This window comes from Monodon monoceros, unplaced genomic scaffold, assembly GCF_005190385.1.
Source record: "Monodon monoceros isolate NGI ecotype Baffin Bay Population unplaced genomic scaffold, NGI_Narwhal_1 Super_Scaffold_21, whole genome shotgun sequence".
Taxonomy (NCBI): Eukaryota; Metazoa; Chordata; class Mammalia; order Artiodactyla; family Monodontidae; genus Monodon; species Monodon monoceros.
Window position 1 is genome coordinate 31219434 of NW_021703778.1, and position 27087 is coordinate 31246520.

The 27087-nt window shown below is 59.4% G+C and overlaps 1 protein-coding gene across 1 annotated transcript in view; it reads right to left on the reverse strand.

The window, feature by feature from the left end:
* Positions 1–417: 417 nt before the first annotated feature.
* The window catches only part of APBA2 (amyloid beta precursor protein binding family A member 2), a 154172-nt gene continuing 127502 nt past the window's right edge, over positions 418–27087 (reverse strand). The window contains exons 6-14 of the mRNA XM_029238011.1: positions 26546–26691; positions 25778–25813; positions 23665–23751; positions 17803–17988; positions 13937–14116; positions 12867–13079; positions 11287–11406; positions 4428–4568; positions 418–1559 (exon numbers count right to left, since the gene is read on the reverse strand). Of these exons, the coding sequence (XP_029093844.1) occupies positions 1488–1559; positions 4428–4568; positions 11287–11406; positions 12867–13079; positions 13937–14116; positions 17803–17988; positions 23665–23751; positions 25778–25813; positions 26546–26691 (1181 nt within the window). The 3' untranslated portion in view covers positions 418–1487. The remainder of the gene's footprint in view (positions 1560–4427; positions 4569–11286; positions 11407–12866; positions 13080–13936; positions 14117–17802; positions 17989–23664; positions 23752–25777; positions 25814–26545; positions 26692–27087) is intronic.

The following is a 27087-nucleotide window of genomic DNA, read 5'->3' on the forward strand; positions in this document are numbered from 1 at the left end:
GCTTCTGACCAGAGCCCATGCTCACCCCAGCTCCCCATGCCAGGGGACACCGGGACCAGGACGGTGACCGCAGAACGCAGTCAGTGATGGGAGCACTGCCAAGTCCTGCTATCAGGTGAGACAGGCTGCAGGGCGGACCCAGGGAAGGAGCCAGGCTGTAGGTGGGCCGCTTTCTGCTCTGTACACGCACACACCTCTCCCAGAGATGATTCCCATCTGAACCAGGAGAAGCCCGAGCCTCCCACTCTCCCTCATCCAATTAGTCAGGAGCTTGTCTCCTGCGGGGATGGTGCCTGGAGCCCTCAGACCTGGCAGGGAGGCCCCCCCCACCCGGAGCCGGGCTGTGAGGGGCGGAGTTAGAGGAAAGCTGGGCGGCCACTTCTCCGTCAACAAACCAGCCACACGGACAGCTTTCCATCATGACCTCAGGTTTATTAGTGGTATTAGCGAGTCTTCCCAAGGTCAGCTGCATGCAACACACAGGTCACCCTCATCCAGTGGTCCTAGAGCTTAGTTACTGCATGGTAAGGCTTCTTAAGTCACAGTGTATTCTTCAAGGCCTGGGCCAAAGAGAGAGACTTCCGGACAAAATGACATCGTGAACACTGAGCTCTGCGGGGCGGATCTAGACTATGTTGCACTTGACCTACACGCGCTGGAACACTGCTCATGGTGACGGCACCCGGACGCGCAGGCCCCCGGGGACAGCAGGCTCCAGGCGTCCGGGGAGGGGCTGGTTTCCGAGGGGGAGCTCACGTGTGGATGCGTGTGTGTAGACAGAGATTGTAATGAGGCCGCCGGCCTGTGTGGGAGGCTGCCGGGGGGCGTCCAGGGGCCAGCGGCCAGCGGACAGGCGGGCACGGGCAGCAGACATGGTCACGGGTCGTCGGAAAATCCTAACGTCTGAAGAGCAGTTTGTTGTCAAAAGTCAAAATGGTGATGTTGTCTAAATGGGCATGGAGTTTTGAGGTTGTGGATATCACCATTTATGTAACTCAGGGATGTCTCGTTTCTCGGAAAATACAACCACGTGTCCCCCAACTTCAGTGACCAGTCCCATCCTGAGAGCTGGCTGCCCACACTCAGCCATCAGGGCAGTCGGGTGCCCTCCCCACAGGAACCCGAGCCCCAGCTGAGGGCGGGGCACACCGCTGCTGCCCCCTGGAGCGCACTGTCCTCGAGGGGCTCCCCGCACAGCCGCATCCGGGGGCACCCACGTTCGCCCTCCACGGCTCCACACCACACGGACGTACAGACAAACCCTTGTCCGTCGCAATGAGAAAATTCAGAATGTGGCAAAATACGTGACTGTTCTACAAAGACTGGTTCCTGTGACTCTCCTTGGATAATGACCCCTTTTGGTCCAAAAAAAAAAAGTGGGTGGTGAGGGCACGCCCTTCGGAGGAGCCAGTGTCATCAGGTGGGCTGTGGGTTCAGGGGTCGGGTCCTGGGTCCGGCTCCCACTCCTTGGGGTGCAGGCGGGCAGCCTAGATGTACAACGGGGTCTCCTGGCCTGTGAGGAGCCTGAACATGGCGGCAGGCATGGTCTTCATATGGATCTGCCAATGAGAGAGAGGGGCTGACCCAGCCCTCCCTGCCTCCGCCTCCCGCCCCCGTCCCCCCCATGCGAGACCAGCGATGCCCAAGTCCCCTGAGCGTGTCCTGTGTAAAGTACCAGCGTCCAGAGGGGAGGAAGAATGACCTGTGGGCTGTCAACAACAAATTGGCACTTGGCGTGGGCACTTGCCATCTACGTCTACAAGGATTCAAGCAGGAGCCGCTGCAGTTGCTGACCTTCAACACCCCCTGAAAGGAGTTCAGGTGGAGATCAGGAATGAGGCCCTCTGTGCTCTGGGGAAAACTGGGAGAACAGGTCTTCAGATAGATATTTTCAGGAGCCAATTTTATGAGCCCAATTCTTGCATCTCCTCATATCTAGAAAAACACCGAGATCCTTCCTGGTGACGTCTGCTGCTCATGACTAGCTGTAACCCTCAGGAGACTTGCAGAACCTCCTGCAAAAAATATGTGCTCCATTGCATGTCCTCCCCCTTCACCAAAATCACATGCATACTGACCTTCCCCCTACCTCTTTGGAGCAGTTTACCAGAGCTATATGAAATGCTGTCTCCTGGGCTACAGTCCTCATTTTGCCCCAAATAAAACAACTCACAACTCTCACGTTGTGCATTTTTTCAAGTCGACACCGTGGTCACCACCCCGATGGCGGCTTAGAAAGCATACCCTGACTGTGCAGACTGTGACCTGGGTGCCCCGTCCAGGTCTTTAGAGGGTTTTACACGCGGTCAAGGGCTGTTTTCCCTTCAGCTCAAGGTGACACCAGGTGCATAAAAAGTTGGACTTTTGACTGTGCGCAGACTGTGACCTGGGCGCCCCGTCCAGGTCTTTAGAGGGTTTTACACGCGGTCAAGGGCTGTTTTCCCTTCAGCTCAAGCTGACACCAGGTGCATAAAAAGTTGGACTTTTGACTGTGCACCGAGCTGAAGGCAAGCTGGGGCGCCCAGGCCTCCTTGGAAACTGCAAGGGGCAAGCTTTGCCTCGGCGTGAGACCCAGAGGCTCACACACAAAGTGCGTGTGCGGCGGGCGGAGGCCTGGAGCCCCCCGGCCCCTGGGGGTCAGTTAGCAAATGAGCCTTTGGGGCCTGACCTCAGTCCCTGGCACCACAGAGGCTGGGTATGCCAGCAAGGCACAGAGACGGCTGCCCGGAGAGGCCAGCCGTGGGGGGCACATACCCTAAATCCCGCCTGGGCCCCGGGCTCTGCTTCTGCTTCCTTTAAGCAGTCTGCTCCGCAGGCTAGCCCGGGACCCGGCCGTGCTCAGGCCCCTGTGGGTGACCGTGGCTCTAGGGGGTGGGCTGGCAGACCTCCAGCGCCCAGGGAGAGGCGGCCGCAGGTGCAGCCACCCCCAGGGGCGTGCAGCCAACCCCCCCAGGCCTGCCCTTCCTCGGGCAAGCCGTTCTCAGGCCTTATCTGACCAACCCAGATGGCCAGTCTGGCCGAAGCGTTTTCTTGTCACCCAGGCTCCCCCCCGGCCCCCAACACCAGGGTCTCTCTGATCCACCTAGATGTTTGCTCCTTCGTCAGCCTGCGATGGCTTTTCCCATCAGCAGATTCATTCTAGTTCCTCAATCTGAAACCCACCCCCAAGGCCCAGCAAAACGCCAGGTCTAGTGATCGGTGACTCATTTTCCAAATGTCCTCAGGGATGATGGAAAACACAGGCAGACAAGCTCATGTCTCAGGACCAGCCAGGACCGGCTTCCAACACCCTGGGCCTGAGGTCCAGCCTGATTGATACCCATTCACCTCAGGTCCAGACAGTCGGACGCATTTCTCCCGCTCCCAGCCCAGCTCCCCCGCCCGACTGATGGCCCCAGTCCCGAGGCGTCTACTTAGGACAATTGGATTTTCCTTTCTTTGAAGCCATTTGTAAGAGAAGGCTAACGGTGCCTACCTGGCCTCCTCCTTCCTGAGAGCTGCTGTCTGCCACCACCCATGCAGGGAAACAGGCCTCCTCCCCCGGCCTTGGGACTTTCACAAAATACTGAGTGGGTCAACGTGGCCCCAGGAAAGGTGTCCTGACCGGACATGATCTGAAGGCCCCTCAGGGAACAGCATCACGCTCCCCCCACCAGCCTCCAAAGAGGAAGCCGTGCCCTCTCCCCACACAGCCCCTGGGTCCCCACCGCCCTCAGAATCAAACCTAAACTCCCCGCCCAGCACCTGCCTTCACAGCCGTCCCGTGTCACCTGCCACTCAGCGCTGGTCTACCCCTTCTGCGCTGCTGTCACCCAGGCTTCATCCAGGGAGATACCCATTCACCCTGACTCCCCGCTTCCTACACACCTACACACACCCACCCCCGCACCGGGGAGGCCTCCTTCCCAGCACTGGGCTGGTACCCCCACTCCCAGCATCTTACGTCCCCCGCTGAGGTATCCTGCTCCTTCCTGAGCTCCCCGCTCTGTACCCCGTCCACCCTCACGCTGGCATGGCATCGCACTGATGCCAGAAAGAAGCAGAAAAGGAGGCGGGGTACAGCCAGCGGAGTGGGAGAGGGGAGCACAGCAGGGCCGGCCTGCGAATGCCCACCCCCATCCCATCAGCCACAGTTACCCGGGGTGAGGAGGGGATGCCAGACCCCGCCTGCAGAAGGCTCCCCCGTGGGAGACACAGCCGTGCTCAGCTGATGCAGCCCCTGGAGGAGGCTCACGAAGGTCCGGGTGGGAGCACGCCAGCCAGCAGATGTGCCCAAGTCCCCGCAGGGACAGGCTCTGCCAAGAAGGGAGGCTTTGCTCTGGGGTGCTTCCCCAGCACCTTATACACGCCCTGGGGGATTACATGTCGGCCATGGAAACATCTGGACTCCGAGAGCCCGGTTCTGGCTTCGGGCAGTGACCTCTCACCTCTCCCACCGAGTTGGACAGCGCCTGGACGATCTTCTCGTGGGCCGTGGCCACCACACTCTGCCCGTTGATCTCGATGATGCGGTGGCCCACGCGGACGCCGCCCCGCTCCGCGATGCCCCCACGCATGAGGCTGCAGATCTAAGCGACACGGGGGCGGGGGGTGGTCGGGTCAGCACAGGGTCCCCGTCACGCTCGCCAGTCGCCTCCAGCCCCCAAAGACGGGGAGGAGAATTAATCACACGCAGGATGAAGCCCCAGGGCAGACGCTCCTACATGCCATCTGCCGACTCACCAACTGGGAGGTTACGGTTTGGAATGCGTTTGAAAATGGCTGTGGGAGACCCGTCCCCCACCCCCGCCCGCCCCAGCCACCCGGAGCCTCTGTTCCTGGTCAGGGGTGAGGAGGCCGGGAGGTGTGCAGGTAAAGCCGGTTCTGGCAGATCCGCCAGCAGCCACTCTGCTCCTCTTTCCAGTGAAGACGGTCACTGCTCCCCCGTCACGGGGAGGTGGTGATTTCACCAGCCGACAAGTGGAAAGAGATGGTGCAGCCCCCATGTGTGTGAGATCCACTAAACACTGGGTGTCAGAAGGTGGGTCCATGCAGACAGCAGGGAGAGCGAGCAGCCCCAGGGCCCATGGAGAGCGGGGGGGGGGGGGGGGGCGGCCCCGGGGGGGCCCCGGGGGCCCGGGGGGGGCCACGGGGGGGGGGTGGGATGAAAGCACTGCAGCAAGAGAGGCTGGGGCGGGAGGTAACAGGCAGGGCGCCAGGCCCCTCATCCACCCCCAGCCGAGGGCAGACGGCAGCGTCCCTGGGGCCAAGGCTGCCCGAGAACAACCACACCCGCACTGGAGGTCTCCCCTGTCCACCTCCGCCAGGCACCTCTACCCTGGGCCCCTTGCAGCAGTATCCCAGCCGTCCTGCCTGAAGGCTGCCCTGTACCAGACGTATTTGAGGATGAGGAAGGCCGAGCGCAGAGTCTGGTGGGAGGAGAGGCCCAGGCTGGTGGGACCCTGTCCCCCGAGTGCCCAGGGGACACCCCGCATCACCTGACAGCCTCGTTGTACCCACGGAGGCCTTGGTCTGTACGGTTTCCTCAACCCAAAAATGCCACCAGGAGATTTTAGGGCTTTCGAGGGGTCCTCATATGATTCTGGTCAGCATCCTACAAGGTCAAGGTCGGCCTGCCTGCAGGAGGCGCAGGTGCAGGCAGGACGGCCAGCCTCCCCCAGACTTGGTGTTCTTCCCTTCCCACCGCGAGGCTCAATGCTGCGAGGCCTCCTCCACGCCCTGTGATGAACGCCGCCTGGGGCCCCTACCTGGGTCATAGCCCCTTCCCATCCCAGCCCTGGCCAGGCTGCTCCACTGGCTAGGGGCTGACTCTCCACCCCCAGACAGGACCCCTCCAGCCCAGCTGCCCGTGCCCTCCCCCTCGGCACTGGCCTGGCATCTTTTGAAGGCTGAGATAGGCTGAAAGGCCACTGACCCCAGGCTGGCCCTGGCACCCCTGCAGGACTCCCACCTGTCATCTGTTTTGTGGTCTTTCCAGATCCACTTTGTGTGTAGGTGTGTGTAAATCCCAGTGCGGTGCCTGAAGCCCTCGAGGTCCCTCCCAGCCCTCAGGACCCCTCTCTTGTAGAAGGAGACACAGATGCAGGCTGATGTCACAGCCCAAGGCCACTCCTACAGCAGTACCTGGGCCAGACCGGACTCAGGGTGGAGAAAGAGAAGCAGGCTGACCCCACCACCCATTTTCCAGTAAGGGGAGCACCCATCCTGTGCTATGAAGGCTCTGCTTACCTGTCAGTATTAAGGATTAACTTTTATCCCCTCCGCCCCCCACCCAGATGATTTAAGGGCATTTTGTGCCCAGTGTAACTGGCTCTTCGAAGATCCAGGCTTCAGGAAGACCTGGCAGGTGTCAGGCAGGGCCCAGGTGCTCCTGATGGGAGCTGGGACACCCCGTAGCAGGCGCTGTTTCCCTAAGTCCCTAGCGGTAGCGTCTTCCCTTGTGGTGGAGATTTGGGGACAGAAGGTAAAGAGGGGAAGGGGACAGGGAGAGGGAGAAAATAGCTTTGCACCTTAAGAGGGGGTTGCCAGGACGATGGACTCAGACCCTGGCAGGGGACCTCGGCTGGAACCTGGGGGGCTAGGCTGGCAGAGGGGGCAGGAGGGGAGCAGAAAGTGCTGAGGAGAGAGCCATGTGGGCACACGCCTGTACACATGCACACACAAACACACGTGCACGTACACACGCGTGCGGGCAGCAGGCCTTCCGAAACGAGGCGTGCCCCCAAAACCCAGGGCCTTGGGCTGCTCTAATTTCTCAGGGTGCACCTCTCAGGAGGAACGCTGGTGTCTCCCAGCTGCGGACATCCTGATCTCTTCCATGGTGTTGTGGGAACAGAGAGGAGGGGTCCATTTAGAAGGAGCGTTAACTGGCTCAGTTGGGGCCTGTCTGCAAACGAATGCCTTGTACTTTGGGCGTAATGAAGCTGAAAATGGGAAAAGCACTTGTGCAGGACTAACTCGGGGGTCAGCAGACTTTTCCAGGGACGCAGGGAACTTATCTGCGGGACCCACGTGATCCGTGGGCTCTGCAGGCCCTGCAGTCCCAGTGGGAGGAAAGGCGGCTGGCCGGCCACGACAGGGCCTTGTAGGCACTTCTGTGACTTGGTTATTGACACCCAGGACCCTAGATGCAAACAGGACAGCCCCTGCACAGCTCACAGATGGCTCAGGTCCACGCGTGCGCTCGCCCACTGACGCCGACCACACACTCCAGCATCTGACACGGGCAGAGGGCAAGCTCCCCACGACAGCCGTGCAGGCCAACGCCTGCCCCGCCACTGCCCAGAGGGGAGCCTGGGGCAGGTCCCTTCAGCTACCTGTTCCTGCGTCCTCATCTGTGCATGGGGACAGGGGATGCCCTCCCTAACCAGACCAACGCACAGACACGGGCTCTAGAGGGAAGCCCCAGGTTTGCAGGAAGAGCTGGCCAGATGGTGGCCTTTCCCGGTTCCTAGAACTGACAGACAGACACCCCAGAGAGATGCCCCAGCAGGCCTACAAGTCTTGCAGCAATGGAACTAGAGACTGGAGAACCAGAAGTCCTGCACACCCATGTTCACGGCAGCTCGGTCCACAGTAACCAAGAGATAGAAGCAACCCAAGTGTCCATCAGTGGAGGAATGGACAACCAAAATGGGACGTTTCCACACAATGGAACACGATTCAGCCTTAAAAAGGAAGAAAATCCTGCTACACATGCTACGACGTGGATGAACCTTGAAGACATTTTGCTGAGTGAAACAGGCCAGTCACAGATGGACAAAAACCGTATGATTCTACTCATATAAGGTACCTAAGTATGTCATATTCAACTTCACAGGGACGGGAAGTAGCACGCTGGTCACCGGGAGCTGGGGGAGCGGGAGGTGGGGAGTCAGTGTTCGCGGGAACAGACTTTCAGTTTTGCTGTTGGGAACAGTTCTCGAGATTGGTTCTACAACAATGTCAACGTTCTTAACACTGCTAAACCGCACACTGGAAAATGGTTGAGATGGTAAATTTCACGTTAATCGTATTTTACCACAATTGAAAAAAAAAAACCCCAGGAAAAGCAGAAGTTCTAGGAGAGAATCGGGGCCAAAAGAAAAGGGGGAAAGAGGGGCAGATTTCACAAGGTAATCCAGCTTCTCAGCCACAGGGCCTCTTGCTTTAAAGAAAACACAAGCTACACTGACATCCTCGGGGCCAGTGCTCAGGCTGGCAGCCCCCAAACACACACACCCGAGTGCGCGCACGCACGCACACACACACGCACGCACACGCACCGGTGTGTGCACACTGACAGCCATGCAGAGGGCCCCTCCCCCTCACCTCTCACCTGACAACACCCAGACGTACCTGACGCCCCAGCGCTGGGACATACTTCACCTAACTGCTCACCCCAGACATTTAAACAGGCACCTGCCACAGGCAACGTTTCTGGAGGCATCAGGCAGAAAACAGCAGCGGGTTTGCATTGGGGCTGACAAACACCACCTCCGGCCTGGCATTCCACCACCTGCTTTCCAGCCACTGCCTCCTGGGTGCTCTCAGGGCGGGGAAGCCCCCGGGAGCCACCACGGCCCCTGCCTCCTGGCCCCTAGCACGCGCACCCCCATTCACAGAGGCAGGATGCCAGCTGGTGGGTGGGTGGCGCTGGGGGCCACGCAGCTCCTCGTCCACAGCTGGCCCCAAGCGCACACACTGTGGGATTCGGACCCTGGACCAGCAGCAGAGGCACCAAGCAGTGGGCGGCACCAGGACCCCTGTGTGCACACCTGTGACCCAGGAAGGGCAGCCTGGCAACGCTGCCTTCAGAATCAGGGGGTAATACTTCCCCAGTTCCAGACCCCAGATCTGCTGTGACCCTGAGCCCGACACCCCCAAACCTTCTGGGAAGCCCCCCTGGCCTCAGCCTCCCAGCCACTCATACCAACCTGGGAACATCCCTGCACACCCCCGCCGCAGAGACCCCTCCTGTAACTCCCCAGGGATGCACCCCCGCCAGCCTCCCCTCCCCCATCTCTGAGAGGGAAGGCTCAGGGCCAGGCCACCCCACACCTGTCCTCTCCACTGCCTCCCCTTCCTCTCCCGCTCGCTTCAATTCAGCCCCCACAAAATTCTAGGCAGAGCACCCCTTCTTGTGTCTCCTCGTCCCCCTTCCCCACCTCGGTCCCTACGGCCTCCCCAGCTGTGTGACCCAGGGCAAGTTACTAAACCTCTCTGTACCCCAGCTTCCTGACCAGTCCCCATGCTCCTTATTAGGCTGTAGTGAGGATTAAAATGAACTGGCTGGAGGGATTATTTGCAGGGGAAGGATTTTGCTTTTTGGTGGTGGTGGGGGCACATCAGGCCCCAAGAACAGGCAAAGCCCTTGGCCACACCCCAGGAGCCTGGCCTTGAGGGGAAAGCCGGCCCTGATGCATCACGCCATCCCCCTGCAAGGCTCGCAGCAGGACAGGGGCTGCATCTTACAAAGACCATGAACCAGGCCCACCTAGATGGCGAGCTCCCCGGGGCCATGCAAGAGGGACAGCCTGGGCCCCACAAGGCTGCCCAGCAGGGCAGAGGCAGCCCTCAGGGTCACACAAGCAGGGCCGTCTCAGGGGCTGCCGGTCACTGACAGTCCTCCCTACCACCCACCTGCCCCCACCCCAGGGAGAGAGGTCCTGGACGGCACCCAGGCAGGCCCTGCATGGTGGCTCAGGGTGTCAGGGGCAGGTCTAAGGCCCGCCCAGCTGCTCCCAGGCCCATCCACACGGTGCGCATAGAAGCTGCAGGCAGGGACCCTGGGCAACCTCCTGCATGGCCCCGGACACATGTGTGTGCAGAGCAGCCGGGCAGGGTGGCGCTAGCTGGACCACCGACTGGCCAACTCCCGGGGCAGATGCCATGTTCCGGAAAGAAATTCTCAGGGGGTACAGACAGCCTGGCTGGGCCCCCGTGCTTGGGTATGGTGCCAAGGGGCCTTTCTTCTCTGCAGAGTTTGGGCCCAGTGGGCCCTCCTTGGAGGTCTCGGTACTTCATGGATTTTCTCAACCTGCCCAGAAAGCTTCAGTGACTTGCCCAGTGTCACACAGCTGGGAAGGTACGGCCAATGTCAGCTTCAGATGCACCCACACCCTTTCCTTCTTCGTCTTGGGCACCAGCTGGACCACCTTCCCGGCCAGCCCTGTGTTTGTGGGGCATGTGACTGAGCCCTGTCTGGCCAGATGGATGTAGACAGAAATGGCAAGAGCCACATCTACGCCCCCGTCTCCCCGCCGCTGCCAGTCAGACAAAGAGCGCCCTGGGGGAGGGTGAGCCTGGGCCCCTGAGCGACCCTGTGGCGTGAAGCCCCCTCCCACGCTGGACTGTGACCCAAACAACAGATCAGCTCTCAGTCCGCTGAGATCCGCGGAACATCCGTTACAGCAGCAAGTGCGCCCTAACCCAGAGGGGACGGAGATGTCCTGTGACTCTCCCCGGCTCCGTGCAAACTCTCCACACTCCTGCACCAGGTAGTGACGGGGGAAATTCTGTCTCATTTGTAGTCCTGTTTCTAGAACGTTCTCCCGATGTGCCCCCTCTGTGACCGTGGAGGGACACACACGTCCTCCCCCTCAACCTGACACCACCCCCATCCACCGCACGATCTCCTCCTTGGCTTTTTAGCACTCTGGGCTAGCTTAAGCAATCTGGAAGTGACCGGCCTTCCCTCTTCTGTCCTCCATCTGTGGCCACATCCCTCCCTGCCCACTGGGACCTTTGCAGGAGAAACGACCCAGGAAACAGAGCTCACGCAGGTCAAAGAGGAGGTGGGAACTCTGGAGGGAAGAACTCCGGCCTGAGGAACAGGCACAGACTTTTGGCCAGACCAGCACTATTCAAGCCCAGCATCACCTCCTCCTGGAGGCCCTCCTGCCTCCTCAGTGGCTGGGGCCCCCCCTGACACAGCTCAGGAACCTCACACACGGCTCGTAATGGGTGAGTGAATGAGCGAATGAACGAATGAACAAATGAATGAGTGGGTGGGTGTCTTGCACACAGTGACTCTGACACTGCCATCGGCTACGGGTCCCAACTGCAGGGGTGGGAGGGCTCCTCCCTCCACTCCAGGGCAGGGGTCTGCAGAGGACAGCCACCACTGGGACGAGGGTGCCGAGGGCAGGGCTGGAGGGACCCATGCCGTGACCACACGCTGGCCCGCCCGCCCTGCCTGGACCTGCCCCCTCAGACAGGAGTGGTTCTGGAGGGACGGAGAGCTGCCCCCCAGCTCCCTGCACCAGGCCATCCACGTGCACGGTGGAGGCTGCCGAGCGGACTCACGATGCCGTTCTGCACGCTGAAGCCCAGCTGGTACTTGAGGTCCGGCCGCTTGATGAGGACGGTGGTGACCGGCGGGCAGCTGACGATGTTCAGCTTCACCTGTGTCTGGTTCTTCAGACCCTGCAAAGCAGGAATGGGAGGCCCAGTGGGTCTCAGATGCCGCTGGGAGGACAACCTCAGGGGCCTGGGAGGGTGAGCCAGTGGCAGGGCAGAGCCCCGGGAGCTGGGGTACCGAGCCAGGCAGGCCCCTCTCAGCCCTGGTGTCCCTCTGTGCATGGATGCAGGCATCACCCTGACCGGATGCAGGGGTGCTGGGCATCCCAGGTGGCAGTGCATGCCGTGGCCCCTGTGCTCTGGTGTGTCCTTTGACCTGGGAGAAAAAAAATCTGCCCTGGGGGCAAGGCCAGGCTCCAAGCGCCCCTGTGCACAACCAAGAGGCGGGCACTAGGTCACCCTTGGTGGTGCCCAGGAGGGGCCCTGGCCATGCTGAGTGCAGGAGGACTTCCTGTTTGGGAAGGTGGGGGCACCCTCCTCAAAACAAAGCATCCTTCAGTGATGGACTCTCATGCTGGGGGTGGGGCGAGGACAGGGTGTGGCCGGCAGAGCAGAAATCTGTCAGCAGGAGGCTCTGGTGTCTGTGCCGAGACAGGCCAAGGGAGACCTCAGGCCCCAGAGGACAGTGCTCCTAGGGTTGGGTGGGGGGAGGGGAAGGGGCCCAGCCTGAACGTGGCTGCAGCAGCAGGGAGCTCCTCCTCTGTGCACACGTGTGCATATGCGCGTGTGCACGCGCGCGCACACACACACACACACACACACGGCCTCATCAGAGCCCAGGTTAGAAACTGCCCCAGGAGCTGCAGCCCTCAGAGCGAGGGTCCCGGCTGGCCAAGCCTCTGGCACCTCTGATGAAGGCCTCTTCTGTGCCTGTCTGTCTGTCTAGCTACACAGTACCCACTGGGACTGGGTCCCCAGGTCCAGGAGCCCCCTCACAGGGCCTTCATCTCTGAGTGACAAGGGAGAACAGAGGCCCATCCTCCAGCCCCGAGACCACAGTAGGGCTGGAGGGAATGAGCCGCGGGACAGATGCCTCCCCGTAGGCTGAGCCACTGTCTGGACCCTTGAACAGAGCAAAGGCACCGCCGTGCTGGGGTCCCCTTGGATGGCTGCCCGACGCTTCAGCCCGGGGGGCTCTCACAGACAAGCAGGGGCCACCTGTTTGTGTCCCCTCAGCGTGACACTCTCTAGGGAGGGTCTGCACCTCCCGAACCTGCAGGCTCACGGGTCAGACGGTGAGAGCAGCCTCCCAGCTCAGATCCAGGCAGGGGAACCAACCTCCTTGTTTGCCCAGCAGGTGAGACTGTCAGCAAAAAGTCCCAGGCAAACTAAGACAAGCTGGTCACCCGACATCTACAGGTCCTTGGCCCTCACCTGGGGCAGCCCAGGTCCCTCTCTGATGTCAGGGCCGTGGTACAGTCTTGGGTTCAAAGTCACTGGGTGGGTCTCTCTGGGCTCAGCATTCTGGCAGGTGAGGGGGGATTACAAAGCAGCGAGGATATAGCGAGGTGGGGCCCCGCACCCACCTTGATGATGCCCTGACAGGTGGCGAGCGGCAGCCCCACCAGGCTGGTGCCGTTAATGGACATGATCTGGTCACCGATGCTCAGCTTTCCCGAGCGGGCAGCTGGACCTCCATTCATCATGTTGGCCAGGATCACGGTGGGCAGGATGGAGCCCCAGCCCGACTCCACCACCACCACACCCAGGATCTCACCCTTGTGCTTCTCCAGCTGTAGCTGCAAGGAAATGGGTAGGGTAAGAGAGGCCCACCTGAGATGGGGGCTGGGGGCTGGGCCTCTGCCCAGCATCCCGGAAGGACCAGCCAACCCGGGCCAGGTGCCTGCCCTGCCCTCAGAACCGAGGCCACCTCCTCACAGCCAGCCTGCTGTCTCCCTGGCCTCGTCCAGCTCTGGCTCCCAAGCCCTCCTGGGACCCACTCAACCATCCTGGGAACCAGGAACACAGACCCCCTCCTCTAGCCCCAAGCTCGGCCCCAGTGTTCCGGCTCCCACGCCCACCACCACCCCCCGCCCCAGACACACGGAGGCTAGAGGGGCGTGTTCTCAGAGTCCAGATGCACACCCAGCCCGGCCCCCACTCTTGTCTGGAAAAGTCCTTCTATTTCCTCTCTGCCTCACGGGTCACTCACAGGAAGCTGCCTGTCATTCATCCATTCAGCAACAAGCCAGGATCATTCACTCATTCCCAAGCAGTTAGGGTACAGGCCACCCCCAGAGATTTGCTCCTCTTCTCTGAAGAACTTTCTAGAGACCCCTGAGCAAACCCACCGGAACCTGCCAAGGCTTCACTACGGGCGGCTTCCCAGCACCCTGGGCAGAGCCCCAAGTTCCCCGTTTTCAAGATGCCTCCCGCACGCTTTCCAGAAACACCTCGAGGGGCTAAGCCCACATCTAATAGCAGCATTAAAAGGCACATTTTCAAGGTCATTTTAAGACTGACCGTCAGCAGCTTCTTCCCTACAACAGCACCACATTTCCCACACAAGTGCTCGCTGCGAAGGCAGGGGCCACACACCAGGAAGGCTCGACCCCGCCCGGCCTGCCAGCTGTGCCCCCCCGCCCCTGGCACCCACCTCTTTGCAGTTCTCCGAGTTGGAGAAGTGGATGAGGTCGTCGTTGTACATCTCCTGGGTGTTGATGATGTCGCTGTACTCCTTCTGGCTCAGGTCCTCGGGGTTGATGCCGTTGGCCCGCAGGAACTCCTGGTAGGCCACGCTGAAGGCCTGGCCGATGGACTGGGCAATGAGCTGAGCCTGTGGGGAGGGGCGCCCAATGGAGACGGGCAGGCGCACGGGCCCCGAGGGGGGGCCACAGCACGGCCTGCACGGAGGCCCCTGCCTGGGCTCCGAGGAGCCACAGAGAGACCGTGGCCCGGGTCTCTGTCGGGGGAGCCCTTCTGCTGCTGGTGCCCTGCCTGCCCCCACCCGAGCTCCCTTACATCCCAGACATCCTAAGACAAAGCACAGTTTCCAATAACGTCTGGGGAAATTATGAATTATTTGCTAATGATCATAGTTTCATTGCTTTCACTGGCGACTGTACTATATTTTCTTTTCACCCATTGTTTTTTCTTTAACAAATGTTTTATTTATTTAAATATTTGTTAATTGTTATTAAATTAATTTAATGAAATTTAAATTAATTTATTTAAAATTAAATTAATATTTATTAAATAAATACATTTATTTGGCCCATGCGGGATCTTAGTTCCATGCCCTGTGCAGTGGAAGCGTGGACCCCTAACCACTGGACCGCCAGGGCAGTCCCCCACCCATCCTATTCCAAACACAGACTGGGGGGGGGGGGTGCATCCTCTGGGGAACGTCACAGAGACTGTCAGTCACCCACCCAGTAATTACTTCTCTGGAGCAACAGGACCCAGTCCAACCGCGCGGGGGTGGTGCAGGCAGGATGTGTGCCCAGCTGCTCTCGTGGGGCGTGTGGATGTGTCAGGCTGAGGCCAACGAGAAGCATGAGGCCCTGGGGACACCAGCACAGGGCAAATCGTGGAGCAAATCACTTCTTTCTACTTCAACAGGACCACTTCTATGGACTGGACTGAATCTGATACTGCAGAGGCCCGGACTCTGAACAGTCACTACCAAAGCCTACATGCCACCTGCTGGTGTGCAGACAAAGGACCATGGGAAGTGAGGGCTAAGGAGCCAGTTCCTGGGCCACGTCAAGCACCCTGGCAGCCAGGCAGCCAGGGGAGAGCAGTGGGACCCCTCCGCAAACCTCGGGCCAACAGGGCCTGAAAACACGTGGAATTGAGGGGTTCGGCCTGAATCCTATTCTTGCTCTACACGCTGCATGATTCTCGGGCTGCAAATGAATAAGCCTTTGAAAAAAGCGGGCTGGGCTGGATAACAGAGAGAGAGCTCGGAGCCCTTCGATTCTAGACCAGACGGCCCTCCCAAATTGGGCCCCGAACGGTCTGCAGGAGGGAAGCCCGGGTCCACTAGGCAGGGCCAAGCCCTGCCCGCCCCCAGGAGCAGCGTCCAGGCAGTTTGGCAGCTCTGCTCAGAGGGAGAACCAGCCACAGGCACGGAGCCCCGGGACCACCAGGTGGCGCCACTGGCCCAGACGTGTATGGAGACGGTGGAAGGAGCCCCGCCATGGCAGGTCCTGGAGGGCGCCTGGCCGGAGGCTCAGGCCAAGCTGAGGATCCAATGGGGCCTCCAGGAGGAGGCTGGTCCCAGGATGGAGGGTGGAGGGCCGAGGGCCACCCGGAGGCCTGGATGTGCCCTGCCCCCCTGGGGTCTCAGGTTTGCTGACACCAGCTGCCCCCAGGCCTCTGGGTCCATCTTCCTCTGACTGGGGTTCCCTGGCTGGGAAGGGGGTGTGAGAGCATCACTTCATTCCCCCCGCCCACTGCCCACTGCCCTGAGCCTCCCCTCTGAGCTGTGCCCGGTCGGCGCCCATCACCTGGGGGAGCCCCTGGGAGGGCAAGGTGGTCCATGCCTGGGCTCCATGGGGCGCAGTCCGGGAACCTCGGCAACTTCCCACCAGCGGCTGGCTGCAGTCTCCCATCCCCTGTCTGCCCTGCATCCTGGCATCCCTGCCACCTGAGCTGGGGCCAGTCATGAAGGATCGCCCCTGCCCCCAGGTCACAGCCAAGGCTGTGAGCCCAGAAAGATAGGGAGCGTCACGGGGGCCTCCCCGAGGGGCTGGCGTTGGAGGCTAGGACTCAGAGGGGGCCTCCTGCAGGTGGGTGAATAGCAGGGGAGGCTGCCCTGCCTCCCCCAGCCCTTTCACTTCTTCGGCTCACCTGCACTGCCCTCCACTTTACAGAAGGGAAACGGAAACTCTGAGAGGGCAACCAGGGTACTTAGGGCCACCTTCCATTTTCTCCAGGTGTCCCCCTCTGTTATCACTGGATCCTTGGATCCTTCACTCACCCCAGCAGCAGTCGGACCCGGATGGGGCCACCATCAGGGCCCGACTCTCAGGATGGCTGCTGCATCCCCTCACGCCCCTCCCAGCCCATTCTTCCCATGTGCCTTCAAGGACCACCTGGAGCCCCGCTCCCACCTTTGCTCTCAACCTACTCTCCCACGGAATAGAGAAACCCAGGCCACAGCAGCACCCAGGGCACAGTGGGCACCTCGGAGCCCCTTCCTGCTCCCCGAGCCAGCAGACTGTTCACCCCCTGCCACTTGGCCTGTTTCTTGCCTCACCTGCCCATCACCACAGCCCTTCTCCAGGGCCCATCACATGCCCCCAGGCCGGGTCTCAGAGACTCCTTGAGCCATGAGCCAAACAAAAATTCCCATGCAGGTGTCCACAGACATCTGTATAATGGTGAAAGGAACACGTGTGTGCACTAGTGAGTCTGTATGTAAATTTCTTCTCCTATAAATGTGTCATTGCTTCAAAGCACTTGTAGGTGACTTCAATTTCTCAGCAAAAAGGTCACTGCCTCCACCCACCCTGCATTCAAACATGAAAACTGGGACCCTTCCCCACTGCTCCAGGTCCCTGACACACCCTCAAGTCCCTTGGTAACCGAGAATGCCCTTTCCAAGCATCCACGGAGGAGAGAGAATTTTTTAAAATCCTGCTCTGGCAACAGCCCCAAGAACAGCTCAGCTGCTGCCTCCTGGGTGATCCTGAATCAGACCTGCCCTGGGGGCGCAGCCCAGAGACCCCGCTCACCTCCTGCCCTGCAACTCCCTTCCCCGGTCCCTTTCTCCCTCTTCCAGGCTCAGAAAGATGCTCTCATCCCATCCAAGGAAGGAGTCAAAGGGCTTATGGTCTCTTAGCGAGTCTGCGGTATTTTAAACGTCAGAATTACAGTTGACCCGTGAACAAAATGGGGGTTAGGGGCTGTGACCCTCTGTACAGTCTATAAAAAAATCTGTGTCTAACTTACAGTCAGCCCTCCGTACCCGCAATTCCTCCGTGTCCGCGGTTCATGATCGCGGAGTCAACCAAGGCGGATGGTGTAGCGCTGTAGCATCTACTACTGACAAAGGTCCATGGGTAAGTGGGCCCTCGAAGTTCAAACCCATGTTGTCCAAGGGTGCACTGGATTTTCCAACTTCTTATGGCCTGAAATGGCCATGAGCAGAAGCAGAGGCACTTCCCCATTTGCAACCCTGGAGTGTGGGGCGTGCATCTCAACAGAAAAGTTAGTCAAGGGCTACTTTATTTGGGGAGAACAAGGTTTTGGTAAAGGACCTTGTCAAAGAGCTCCTCGGCATATTTAAGTACGGTTCCATTCACAGACAGCTCCTGAAAAACTTATTTCATGAAGCGAAACAGAGCTGTGTTCATGGTCTCTGCAAACTCAGAGTGTTAGAAAAATCACCACTTCCACTGGAAGTGTCCATGATGGGGCACAGAATCCCCATCCTATATGTGCTTTCCTGGGACCACAGAGCCCATGGGGCCTGGGCCGTCGGGAGGGGAACATCACGCCCGAGCATTTACTTACATCCTCGGACTCAAACACGTGGCAGATCATCTTATACTGCTTCTTCCCCTCCTGGGCCCCGGGGGTGGTCTCGATGCAGTCCTGGGAGGCTGAGCGCGGCATGCGGCGCCTGGCCATCAGCACCACGATGTTCCCAATGTCCGCGATGTAGGAGATGGTGCGAAGGGCGTGGTCCATCATGGTCTCCTGCCGGGAGAGGCACGAGAGGGCCTGCGTTACAGGGAACAAGCCCTAAAAAACACCTAAGTTTGGGGGCTCTCAGTCTCGACACTCCTGACGTCTGGGGCTGGACCATTCCATACTGTGAGGGTGTCCTGGGCACAGTAGGACGTTTAGCAGCATCCCTGGCCTCCACCCACTAGACGCCAGTGGCATCTCCTCCGTCCCAAGTTGTGACGACCACAAAGATCTCCAGCTGTGGCCAGATCTGCCCTGAGGGACAGAGTCTCCTGGGTAGAGAGCCACTGCCCCAGCGATGATTCCCAGTCAAGGTGATGTGCCTTCACCTTAGCCCTGCAGCTTCCAAAATGATGCTCGTGGGGACATGATGCTGGGTGGGGATCCCGGTCCTGTGGGGGAGGGGCAGCAGCTGAGGCCCGTCCCCACCCGATCGGAGGCCATCTGTGGCTCTGGAGAAGGCGCCTCTCCCTGCAAGGAGGGCGCCTGGCTCAGACTTCCTGCCAAGCAGAGGAGCAAGGCTCCAGAGCCAGTGTTTCCCAGGGATGAGCTCGTCCCAGGAGCTCAAGCAGCATGGGCCTGGGCAGGGGGTGCCGAGGCAGCCCGCCTGACTATGATGGATGGGTCTCCGCAGTCTTTCAATCCCCCCGAGGCCCTGGCGGGCCCATCCCTCTCGATGGCTTGTGTCATCTGGCAGAAATCTCTACCAAGCATCATTCCCGGGACCCCTACCTAACAAGGCTGCACACAGAGGCTCTGAGAAACTAATCAGCTGGTCTTTTATGCCTTTGTCCTCTTTCCAGAAAAGAAAATGGGGCATTTCTGCAACCTCTGCAGCCCCTGTCTTCATCACAGAAGCCACTTCTGCACACTTGCCTTCCTGGAGCTGCTGTGTTTTCTGGCCAGCTCGGGGTGGGGGGGGTGCGGTTTATAATCACAAGAACCCCCTTCCAGGAGGGGCCACTGGAAAGGGCACAGTGGAGGTGGCTCTTCAGCATCTCTTGATCTCTAGCCACTTTCAGAAACACCTGACTCAACCCCCAGGTGTCAGAAATGAGCTTCTCCCCATCTCTGAGCACCTGTCAGTGGCAGAGCCCGCTTCCTCCCAGACAAGGCCGCCCGCCACGTGGCCTCGTCCCCTTCCTGCCCCAACCGGCCACTCGAGTTCCCACAATCTCTGCATCTGTTCCTGCCTCCCAGCTTCTCTGCTAACATTTCTTATTTTATAGTCAAACCAGTTTCCTACCACCACACTTCCAGTTCATCCTCAGCGACCTCGGAGCAAACTCAAATGATCCACGGTGCCCACGACTGGCCAGGCTACCCCAGACACCTCGGCTAGGCAGCCAGGCCACGGCTCATGGATCCTTTCTGACCCACCTTCCCAGCTCCTGTTCTCCTCGCTCTTGGTGACCCCAAGGCCTGCAGGGGCCAGTGCTCGGTTAGTTCATCTTTAGGAAGCACCATCCACCCCCCCACCCCCAGCTAACCCTGCATGACCTTCCCTCTCCCCAAGGCCAGTTCCGAGGTTCCAGGGTGTGAAGTCAGGGAACCTGGCCTGTCTTATTCAGGGCAGCCAGCATTTTCTCCTGAGCACACAGGGAACCAGGTGTGTCCAGTCTTCCCAGTGAGATGGGGGCTCCTCGGGAGCCGGGCACCTCTGCTTCTCCCACCAGCCCTGACCTCCCAGTCAAGAACACTACGAGCAATGACCCAGACACCCGCTGTACTCCAGCAAGAAAAGTCATTGACGTTTCCATCATGGAAGAGAACAGAGAGCAATCCCACCAGATCTAGTTCTCAACCGTGTGTGCAAACACCCCGAGTTCTCTCTCTCCCCCAGGGCCTCTTCATGTGAGGGGGACAGGGCCCCAGCAATGGTGAGGCTTTGCTTACCAACCCACAGGAGACCTGCTCCCTGCAAAGCAGATGCAGGATGAGGCCACCAGCCCTCACTCCCCATCAGGCTCCGCAGAGGAGGTGGGTGGGCACGGAGTGGGGAGCTGACCCAGGAGGGAGCTGCTTCCCCTGAAGAACGAGGACTCCCCACGTGGGGAGACCTGGCTGTGAGGATGCACAGGAACGCCGGGAGGAGGAGATGAACGAGAGAGCAAGATGCTGGGCACCGACCACGCTGCAAACTGCCACGGTGAGGAGAGCCCGATGGGACAGAGCGACGGGGGCTTTCCGCTGGAAAACGGGAAATGAAAACACTCTTTAAATACCTCCGACGAGCAGAGGTGAAGCTCAACCAGAGAAGGGGGAGGACTCTTAAAGTTGAACTTCAAAGACCACTGGAGGGGCAGTAAGAAGGACCATGACCAGCTTGCCTCCTGCCTGGGACCTCCAGCGAGATGCTGCCTGTCGAGGACCCTGTCCTGGTGGTCCTGGATGCCGTCCTCACTTTGCCCTTCCCCTGGCCTGGCACAGCTCGGCCAACCCAGTGGCCATGAACCTGAGCCCCAGGGAGCCTCCGGCTTCCCCAGGACACCTGACCCGCTGGAGATGAGGGGCACATCACGTCCCTGGGGCAGCCCGCATAGGCTGAAAACCCCGAGGTCTCCTGCTCTGTGGTTCTGGAACATTCCTGTCCACAGAGACCCGGGGAGCCACGGGCACCTCCAGCAGCCACCAGAGGCTCCCCAGGGCAGGATCTGTGACTATCGGGGCTCAGCCAGCCCTCCACAGAGGATGCGAGCAGGGAACAGCATGTGGGAGAAGGAGAAGATGCCAGGAGGTCTACGGTGGCAGTCAGGACTCTTGGAGAGAACCCAAGAAGCGACGTGGAGAAAGCAAAGCTTCAGGAAGAACACAACAGGGCAAAGAGCCAGCACAGACAGATGGTCAAAACCACAGCACAGCCCTGCTCTGTAGCCGGGAGGTGAGCACCGGCCAACAGATGCTGGTCTGGGCAGCGGCTGTGCATGACTTGGCCACGATGCTGTGGCTGGCGGGATGGAAAGCCCATGTGTGTTAAGGACTGACCTTGAACGAGCAAAGCAAAGGAAATTGTGGCTTCTGGCTCTGCCCACTCTTGGGAACGGACGCCCTGTCCCCGGGCCCTGTTCAGACACCAAAGACCCAGAAGGGAGGGAAGGGAGGAGTGAGGGGAAGGGGCTGGCATGTGTGAGCCCTTCTCTGAGTCACCTCATCTGTCCTTCAAGGGGCCCGGCGCCGGGCTCTCCTCTGAGAATCAACAGGGCTCCGAGATGTCCGGAAACTTGTCCAAGTCCTCAAGTTCACAGGGATGGACCCAGTTTCCAGTCTCCGCTGATGCAGGAGCATCAGAGAAGGGCTGACAGAACAGGCCTGACACTGTCCACAGAAAGCCTGCCCGTAGGTGGCCTTTGGCCCGTCTGGGAACCTGGATTTCAGGAGGGTTCCCGACATGCCACCCTACATCATAAGAGTGGCTCACCTTGCCTGAGGCATTTGGGCAAGCAGCGTGCTCCAGCCTGAGCCCCGCTTGCTTTCAGGAGCCTGGGACTTTGGTGCATGGCAGACAGCACAGGTGTCTATGTGACCAGCCCCCAGTAAAGACCTTGGGCGCTGACGCTCTCGAGCTTACCAATGGCCCACGTCTCACACGTGCCGTCGCAGCTCGCGCCTGGGAAGTTCAGCTCATCCTGCGTGACCCCATCAGGCGAGGACCCTGGGTTTCCCTGGGCTCAGCCCCAGGCATCTTCTCCTTCGCTGGTTTTGCTCTGTATCCTGGTGCCGTAGTAAATCACAGCCTTGAGTACAACTATATGCTGAACCCCTTGAGGCCTCTTATCAACTTATGGAACCTGGGGTGGCCTCGGGGACCCTGACAGGTGGGTGGATGAGGGCTGGGGTGGGGGGGAGGATCTAATCCAGACAGTTTGCCCACGAAAGATCAGGAAACAAAGCCCGAGGCTGTGAAGTGTTCTACACCTGACCCGGTTGGGTGGCTCCCTCAGTTCTCGCCAAGTTCAAGGCCCCACGGGGGACAGGGCAGCTGGACACAAAGATCAGAGGGCCAAGACGGTGGCCGGACAGCAGGGCACGGGGGCTGGGAGGGAGCCGTAGCAGGAGCCACATCACGGTGCCACTCCGACTCCAAGACACGCCCTGCAGCCTCCTCTGTCCCCACACGTCAGGTCTTCCCACCCACTGGGTCCTGAGGGGTGACAGCCAGCTCATCCACTACCTGAGAGCCAACCTGTGCTCCTCCCAGAAGCCCAGCGATGGGCATGGTCCACCCCAGGAGAGACCAAGTGAGAAAACACACTAAGGGAGTCAGGAGCCACGATCTACACTGTGGGACCAGGGTGCGTACGGAGTAGGGGGCAGGTGAGCAGGACCCTATGGAGCTGGTCTCAAATAGGAGGCACGTGTATGAACTCCTGGCTTTTAAAAACAGATACTGTCCAGCTCGGTTCATCTTTAGGGCCCAGGACCCACGGCCCCCCAGCAATGATGGGCAGAGCCAGCAACCCAGGTCTCTGCTTCTATGCCTCCCTCCCCATGGACAGGAACCACGGCTCCTTGAAGAATGGCCGGTTCCAGGTGTCAGGCAGGGAGTGCAAGGAGGGCGGAGAACATCTCATTGTCTCAAGAACGTGTTCCGAGACCACGGGCAGACTGCCCAGGACGGCGCGGGGCCCAGTGGGAAGGCCCTGACCAGATCTGGGTGATTTGAGCACCCAAGAGAATAACGATGGTAAGGGATTATAACACAAGTTTAAAAAAAAAAATCTGGGAGTCCACAGTGAAAAGGGAGAGAAAAAAAGAGGGGAAAAGAAAAAAAGAAGCTCTTCTGCACAGAAGCACGTTAGACAGTAAAACTTGGAAGCAGAACAGAAGAGAAAATCACCAGTTTGCATTTCTGACGTTGTAACCGAGTCTGACAAGGTCACTGCTGGATGTGACACCATCGGGCAGAGGGTCCTGGGGAACTGGCTGCCCACATACTCAGCATCGCGGTATGGACCACTTGCCAACAGCAAGAAGTAAGGGGCCGTCACCCCAGCGTCTGGCCGGCCTCACCCATCCCCAGAACGAGTGGGGGCCTTCCCCATCTCTGTCCTCGGCCACCTCCCTCCCTCCTGCACTGCAAAGCTCATCCACCCGTGCCCTTGCCCACACCCAGCTCCCAGCCCCCTCCATCTGGCTCCTGTGTCTGCTTGCCTGTCTCCCCACAATGGCAGGCTTGTGCACGGATCCAGGCACAGGAAGACGAGAAGAACTGAGGTCAGATACGAGCTGGGCACGTGGTTTACAGGCAGGAAATTGTAGGACCCTCCCCTCTGGAGTGCCGCTGCGCCGGGCTGGGGCAGGGCGGGGCGGGGGGGGGGGTGCGGGGGGCCACCCGGATCTCCACCCTCCAGCTCCATCTCCCAGCCCCGCACACATAGGCCTCGAGAGGGCCGTTCCAGAATCCCGATAGTGAGCACACGCCCCCCCCCCCCCCCCCCCGCTACCCGGCTCCCCTTCATGGTGTCTCTATTTCATCCCTGCCGCTGTGCACGCCTGATCGCCAGCTTCACCCCACTAGGCCCGAGGCTGCTGCCCACCCCCAGCTTGCTCTACGTTTCACAGCAGGGGCCGGGGGGGACTGTCCCGGGGACGCCATGTCACCCCCGCAGAGGGGGTCTGCAGCTCGACCTGGCTCTCCTGGGAGCTCCTGCGCACGATTTTAAAGCGCCGTCTTCCAAAGCTCACCTGTGTGTCTGCGTTTAACACCTTGATCCTCTGGGTGGAGATGAAGAGGTCCACTTCGGTGAGCGTCTGAGCATCCCCCTCAGAATTCTAAGAAAGGATGGTGGAGACTGTTACAAACCTTTAAAAAAACTAACTCAAACAAAGGCCTGACAATCTCACGAAGGACCCTGAGCGCCCCTAGAGGGAGAAGCTCCTAGCAGAAGCAGCCATGGGAGTCTAAACACAGGCCTCCCCAGCACATCCCAGCTGAGTGAGCTCGCTCAGGGCACTTGGCACAGGAGTGGGAGGGGGGACCGCTTCCAGGAGGCTGAGCCCGGAGGGGGCTGGACGCTGGGGGGCTCGTGTCGCAGCATCCAGACTGCAGCCACCTGCCCACCGTTCCGGAACACGGCGGCTACACAGGGTCTGTGGATTAGAGCTACATTTCTTGGATTTGGGATTCCAAGTATCCCCAGGTAAAGGGGAAGGAATTTTTCCAAGAAGGTGGATTAGCATATCTGCATTTTCTTCTAGTTTAAAGCCACAGTCTTGTCAAGCGCCAGCAGCATTGGTCCAGCTTCCAAAAACCCTAGGGAAGCAAGACCTCAACCAGACGGGGCGCTGCCCTCACAGGACACTGGAGAAGCCGACCCACAGATGCCCGTTTTGTCATCTCCCGGGTACACCCATCATACGGCTGGAGCAATGTGCAAAAGAATGTTCTGGAAGCTGAATGCACTGCTCGGGGTTTGCCCTAAACTGGGACAGCCTGTCCCAGGGGATCCTAAATACTACTGTGCAGTGGCAGTGACATGTGAGTTCTTGGGTTTCTCCACCGAGATAAATACTCCTTTCTGGTCACTGGGGGAGCCTCTTCTTTGTAGTCACTTGTGGATGGGGGTCCATACCCCTACAGTCACCAGCAAATCCCTGGGGTGGGGACTCTATGCGGGGGACACTGGTCCCTCATGGAGACCCTCTTATCATTGTTTGCCTGGCCAGCTGCGGGCAGATCAGTAAAGGGGCCCTTGGCAATGACCCTGAGCATCTTCCTGGCCGAGAGAAAGAACAATTCTTCATGGAGGTAACCGCTGGCCCTGGCTGGCACCAAGGTCTGGTCTGCCTACACCGAACCCTCTGAGCTCTCCGGACTATAGACCCAAGGAGCAGGCTGTGGTCCACACTGTCCTGCTCCAGCTGTCAGGGGGGCACGGGGTGACTGTGGGTGGGGGCCATCACCTTGGGGGAAGCACACCCCACTGCAGGTCTGCAAAGCCAGGCTCGTTCCATTGTGCCTGGAGACACCCAGCACAAGGTGGCTTGGGCAGAGGGAGATGCGTGAGTTCCTTCCTTGCCCGCAGCTGAAGGCATCCCAGGAGAGGCCGCTGGGCAAAGAGTAAGCATCACAGGGAGGGAGGTCTCACTGCAGCGGGAAGGGAGACCCCGGGCAGGGTCCTCTGGCCACACTGCCAGAATCTGGTGTTCCAGGCGAGCACAGAGGACTAGCTCTCCTTCTGCCCAAGCAAAATCCAGTGCCAAGACAGCCCCTCGGACACAGAGCACTGGATACTTCCTGCATCATGGGGATAGTTAAAACATGCCCAGCATTTACTAAACGACCAGGTTGATGAGCAAACAACTGAAGGTCGACCCGAGATTTTTAAAAGTCTGCCCATGCTCCAGAAACTTCTCAATAGAGAAAGCATCCCTTGGGCAGACTGCATTTCTCATCATCCCGATTCAGTAAATTAAACTTAATGAGTCTAAATGTCAGAGCGATTTAATTAATTCTGTACAGGGGCCCTAGGCACTGAACGCATCACATGGTCGCATCAAATGCCACGTTTAAAAATGTCTACACAAAATGGCCACATCACGGCAGTAACCATGCTCTAGCTCATGGAGACTCTAAAAAAGAAAAATGAAAAAAAGGGCAACGATTAAATGCTTCCGTAAGTGGGCGGCTTAAAGAAAAAAAGTGTCTGTGATTTCATTCAACAGTCTAGCATTGACCTACCAAAGGAAGAGAAAAACCCATCTGCCACATCGTCTCTGTTCCTGAGGCTTCCCCCAGCCCCCTCCCCCTGCACAGGACATGCCACAGAAACACAAGCAAACCCCACATCCTACACACCGCTTTCTTCTTGATTTTAGCAGCCTTTTGCATCCTCTGAGCAGCGTGAAAGAGAAAAGAAAAACAGGTGGACGCAAAGCGAAGGAAGGACAGGTTGCTTTGCCCTCTCCCGACTACCGCGCGGGGCTCATGCCTGGAGCCCCTCCCCCTCCGTCGAGGAGGTCAGAGTACGGTGAGGATGGGGGAGGGAGGGCTGACATCCTTCCTCACCCCGCAGGGAGACCCCCGACTGCCCAGAGGGGCACCTCCTCAGACCACCGCCCCTCCCTCCTGACCCCATCAGCTTTGCTGACTTGGTCCTATCCTCCCCCTGCCCGGCTGCACCCACCCTTCACACCCAGGTGATCCGAGTGACGGGCAACGAGAGCTGCAAGTGCGTCAGAGTTTTTCTTGAGGTCATAGATTTAAATAAAACGTATGATTTTTTTTGCTTCCCTTTCTGCAAGTACTTTGGCGCTAAAGATACAGAGACAGTCAAAATGGGATGACAGGCTCTATACAAACACGTGACTAGAATGCTTCGGAACATTACATTTTAAAAATCACGTGTCCTGGGGGCCCAGTGGCAGTTCCTCATTATGGAGCCTCTCTGTCCCCAGCCTGCATCCTCTCATCCAAGGCAAACTCTCCCTCGGCCCCGACAGGCACCTCAGACATTCCCACTCTCGTGCACAGGGCTGTGGGGTCAGTGCTGGACAGCGGGCCGTGTCACCCATCCCGCTCCAGTGCTCCCTGCAGGGAACCCGGGCGCTCCTAGGCCACCCCTACCTTGACCCGGCTGACGGCCTCCTGTGCCTGCATCATTCTGATGTTTTTGGATGGGTTCCGCTCCGAGAGCAGCTGGGTGGAGCCCAGGTAGTTGGCAGCAAAGATGATCCCATCGATGAGGTCTTCTGGCTCACAGGGCCCTGGAACTGAAGGGGGCACAGTTCTCAGCCCTGGACGACAAAGGCAAGGCAGCGGGGGCCAGGGGCCACAGGAGGAGGCTGAACGGTTGTCCCGTCTGCAGGCAGTAGGGGGGGCGGGGCTCCTGCCCCCGTTACCAACAGCGCACCGTACAAGTAACTGCACAGATCAACACCCAGCCAGGAAACCCTGCACCCATGGTGTCAGGAGGATAATTCCGGAGCCAGGCAGCTGTCACTTAAGGCACCTGGGCCTCCGAGGGGACAACCGTGTGCTGCAACCCCAGAGGCGCCCTTTCCCCAACATTTCCATGCCTGCCCCAGAGCCCTCGGCGACTCCGGACGGTGATGGGAACTGCCCACTGCGCTCCAGTTCTGTGCCCTGGGGCTCCCGCGAGCCTGCAG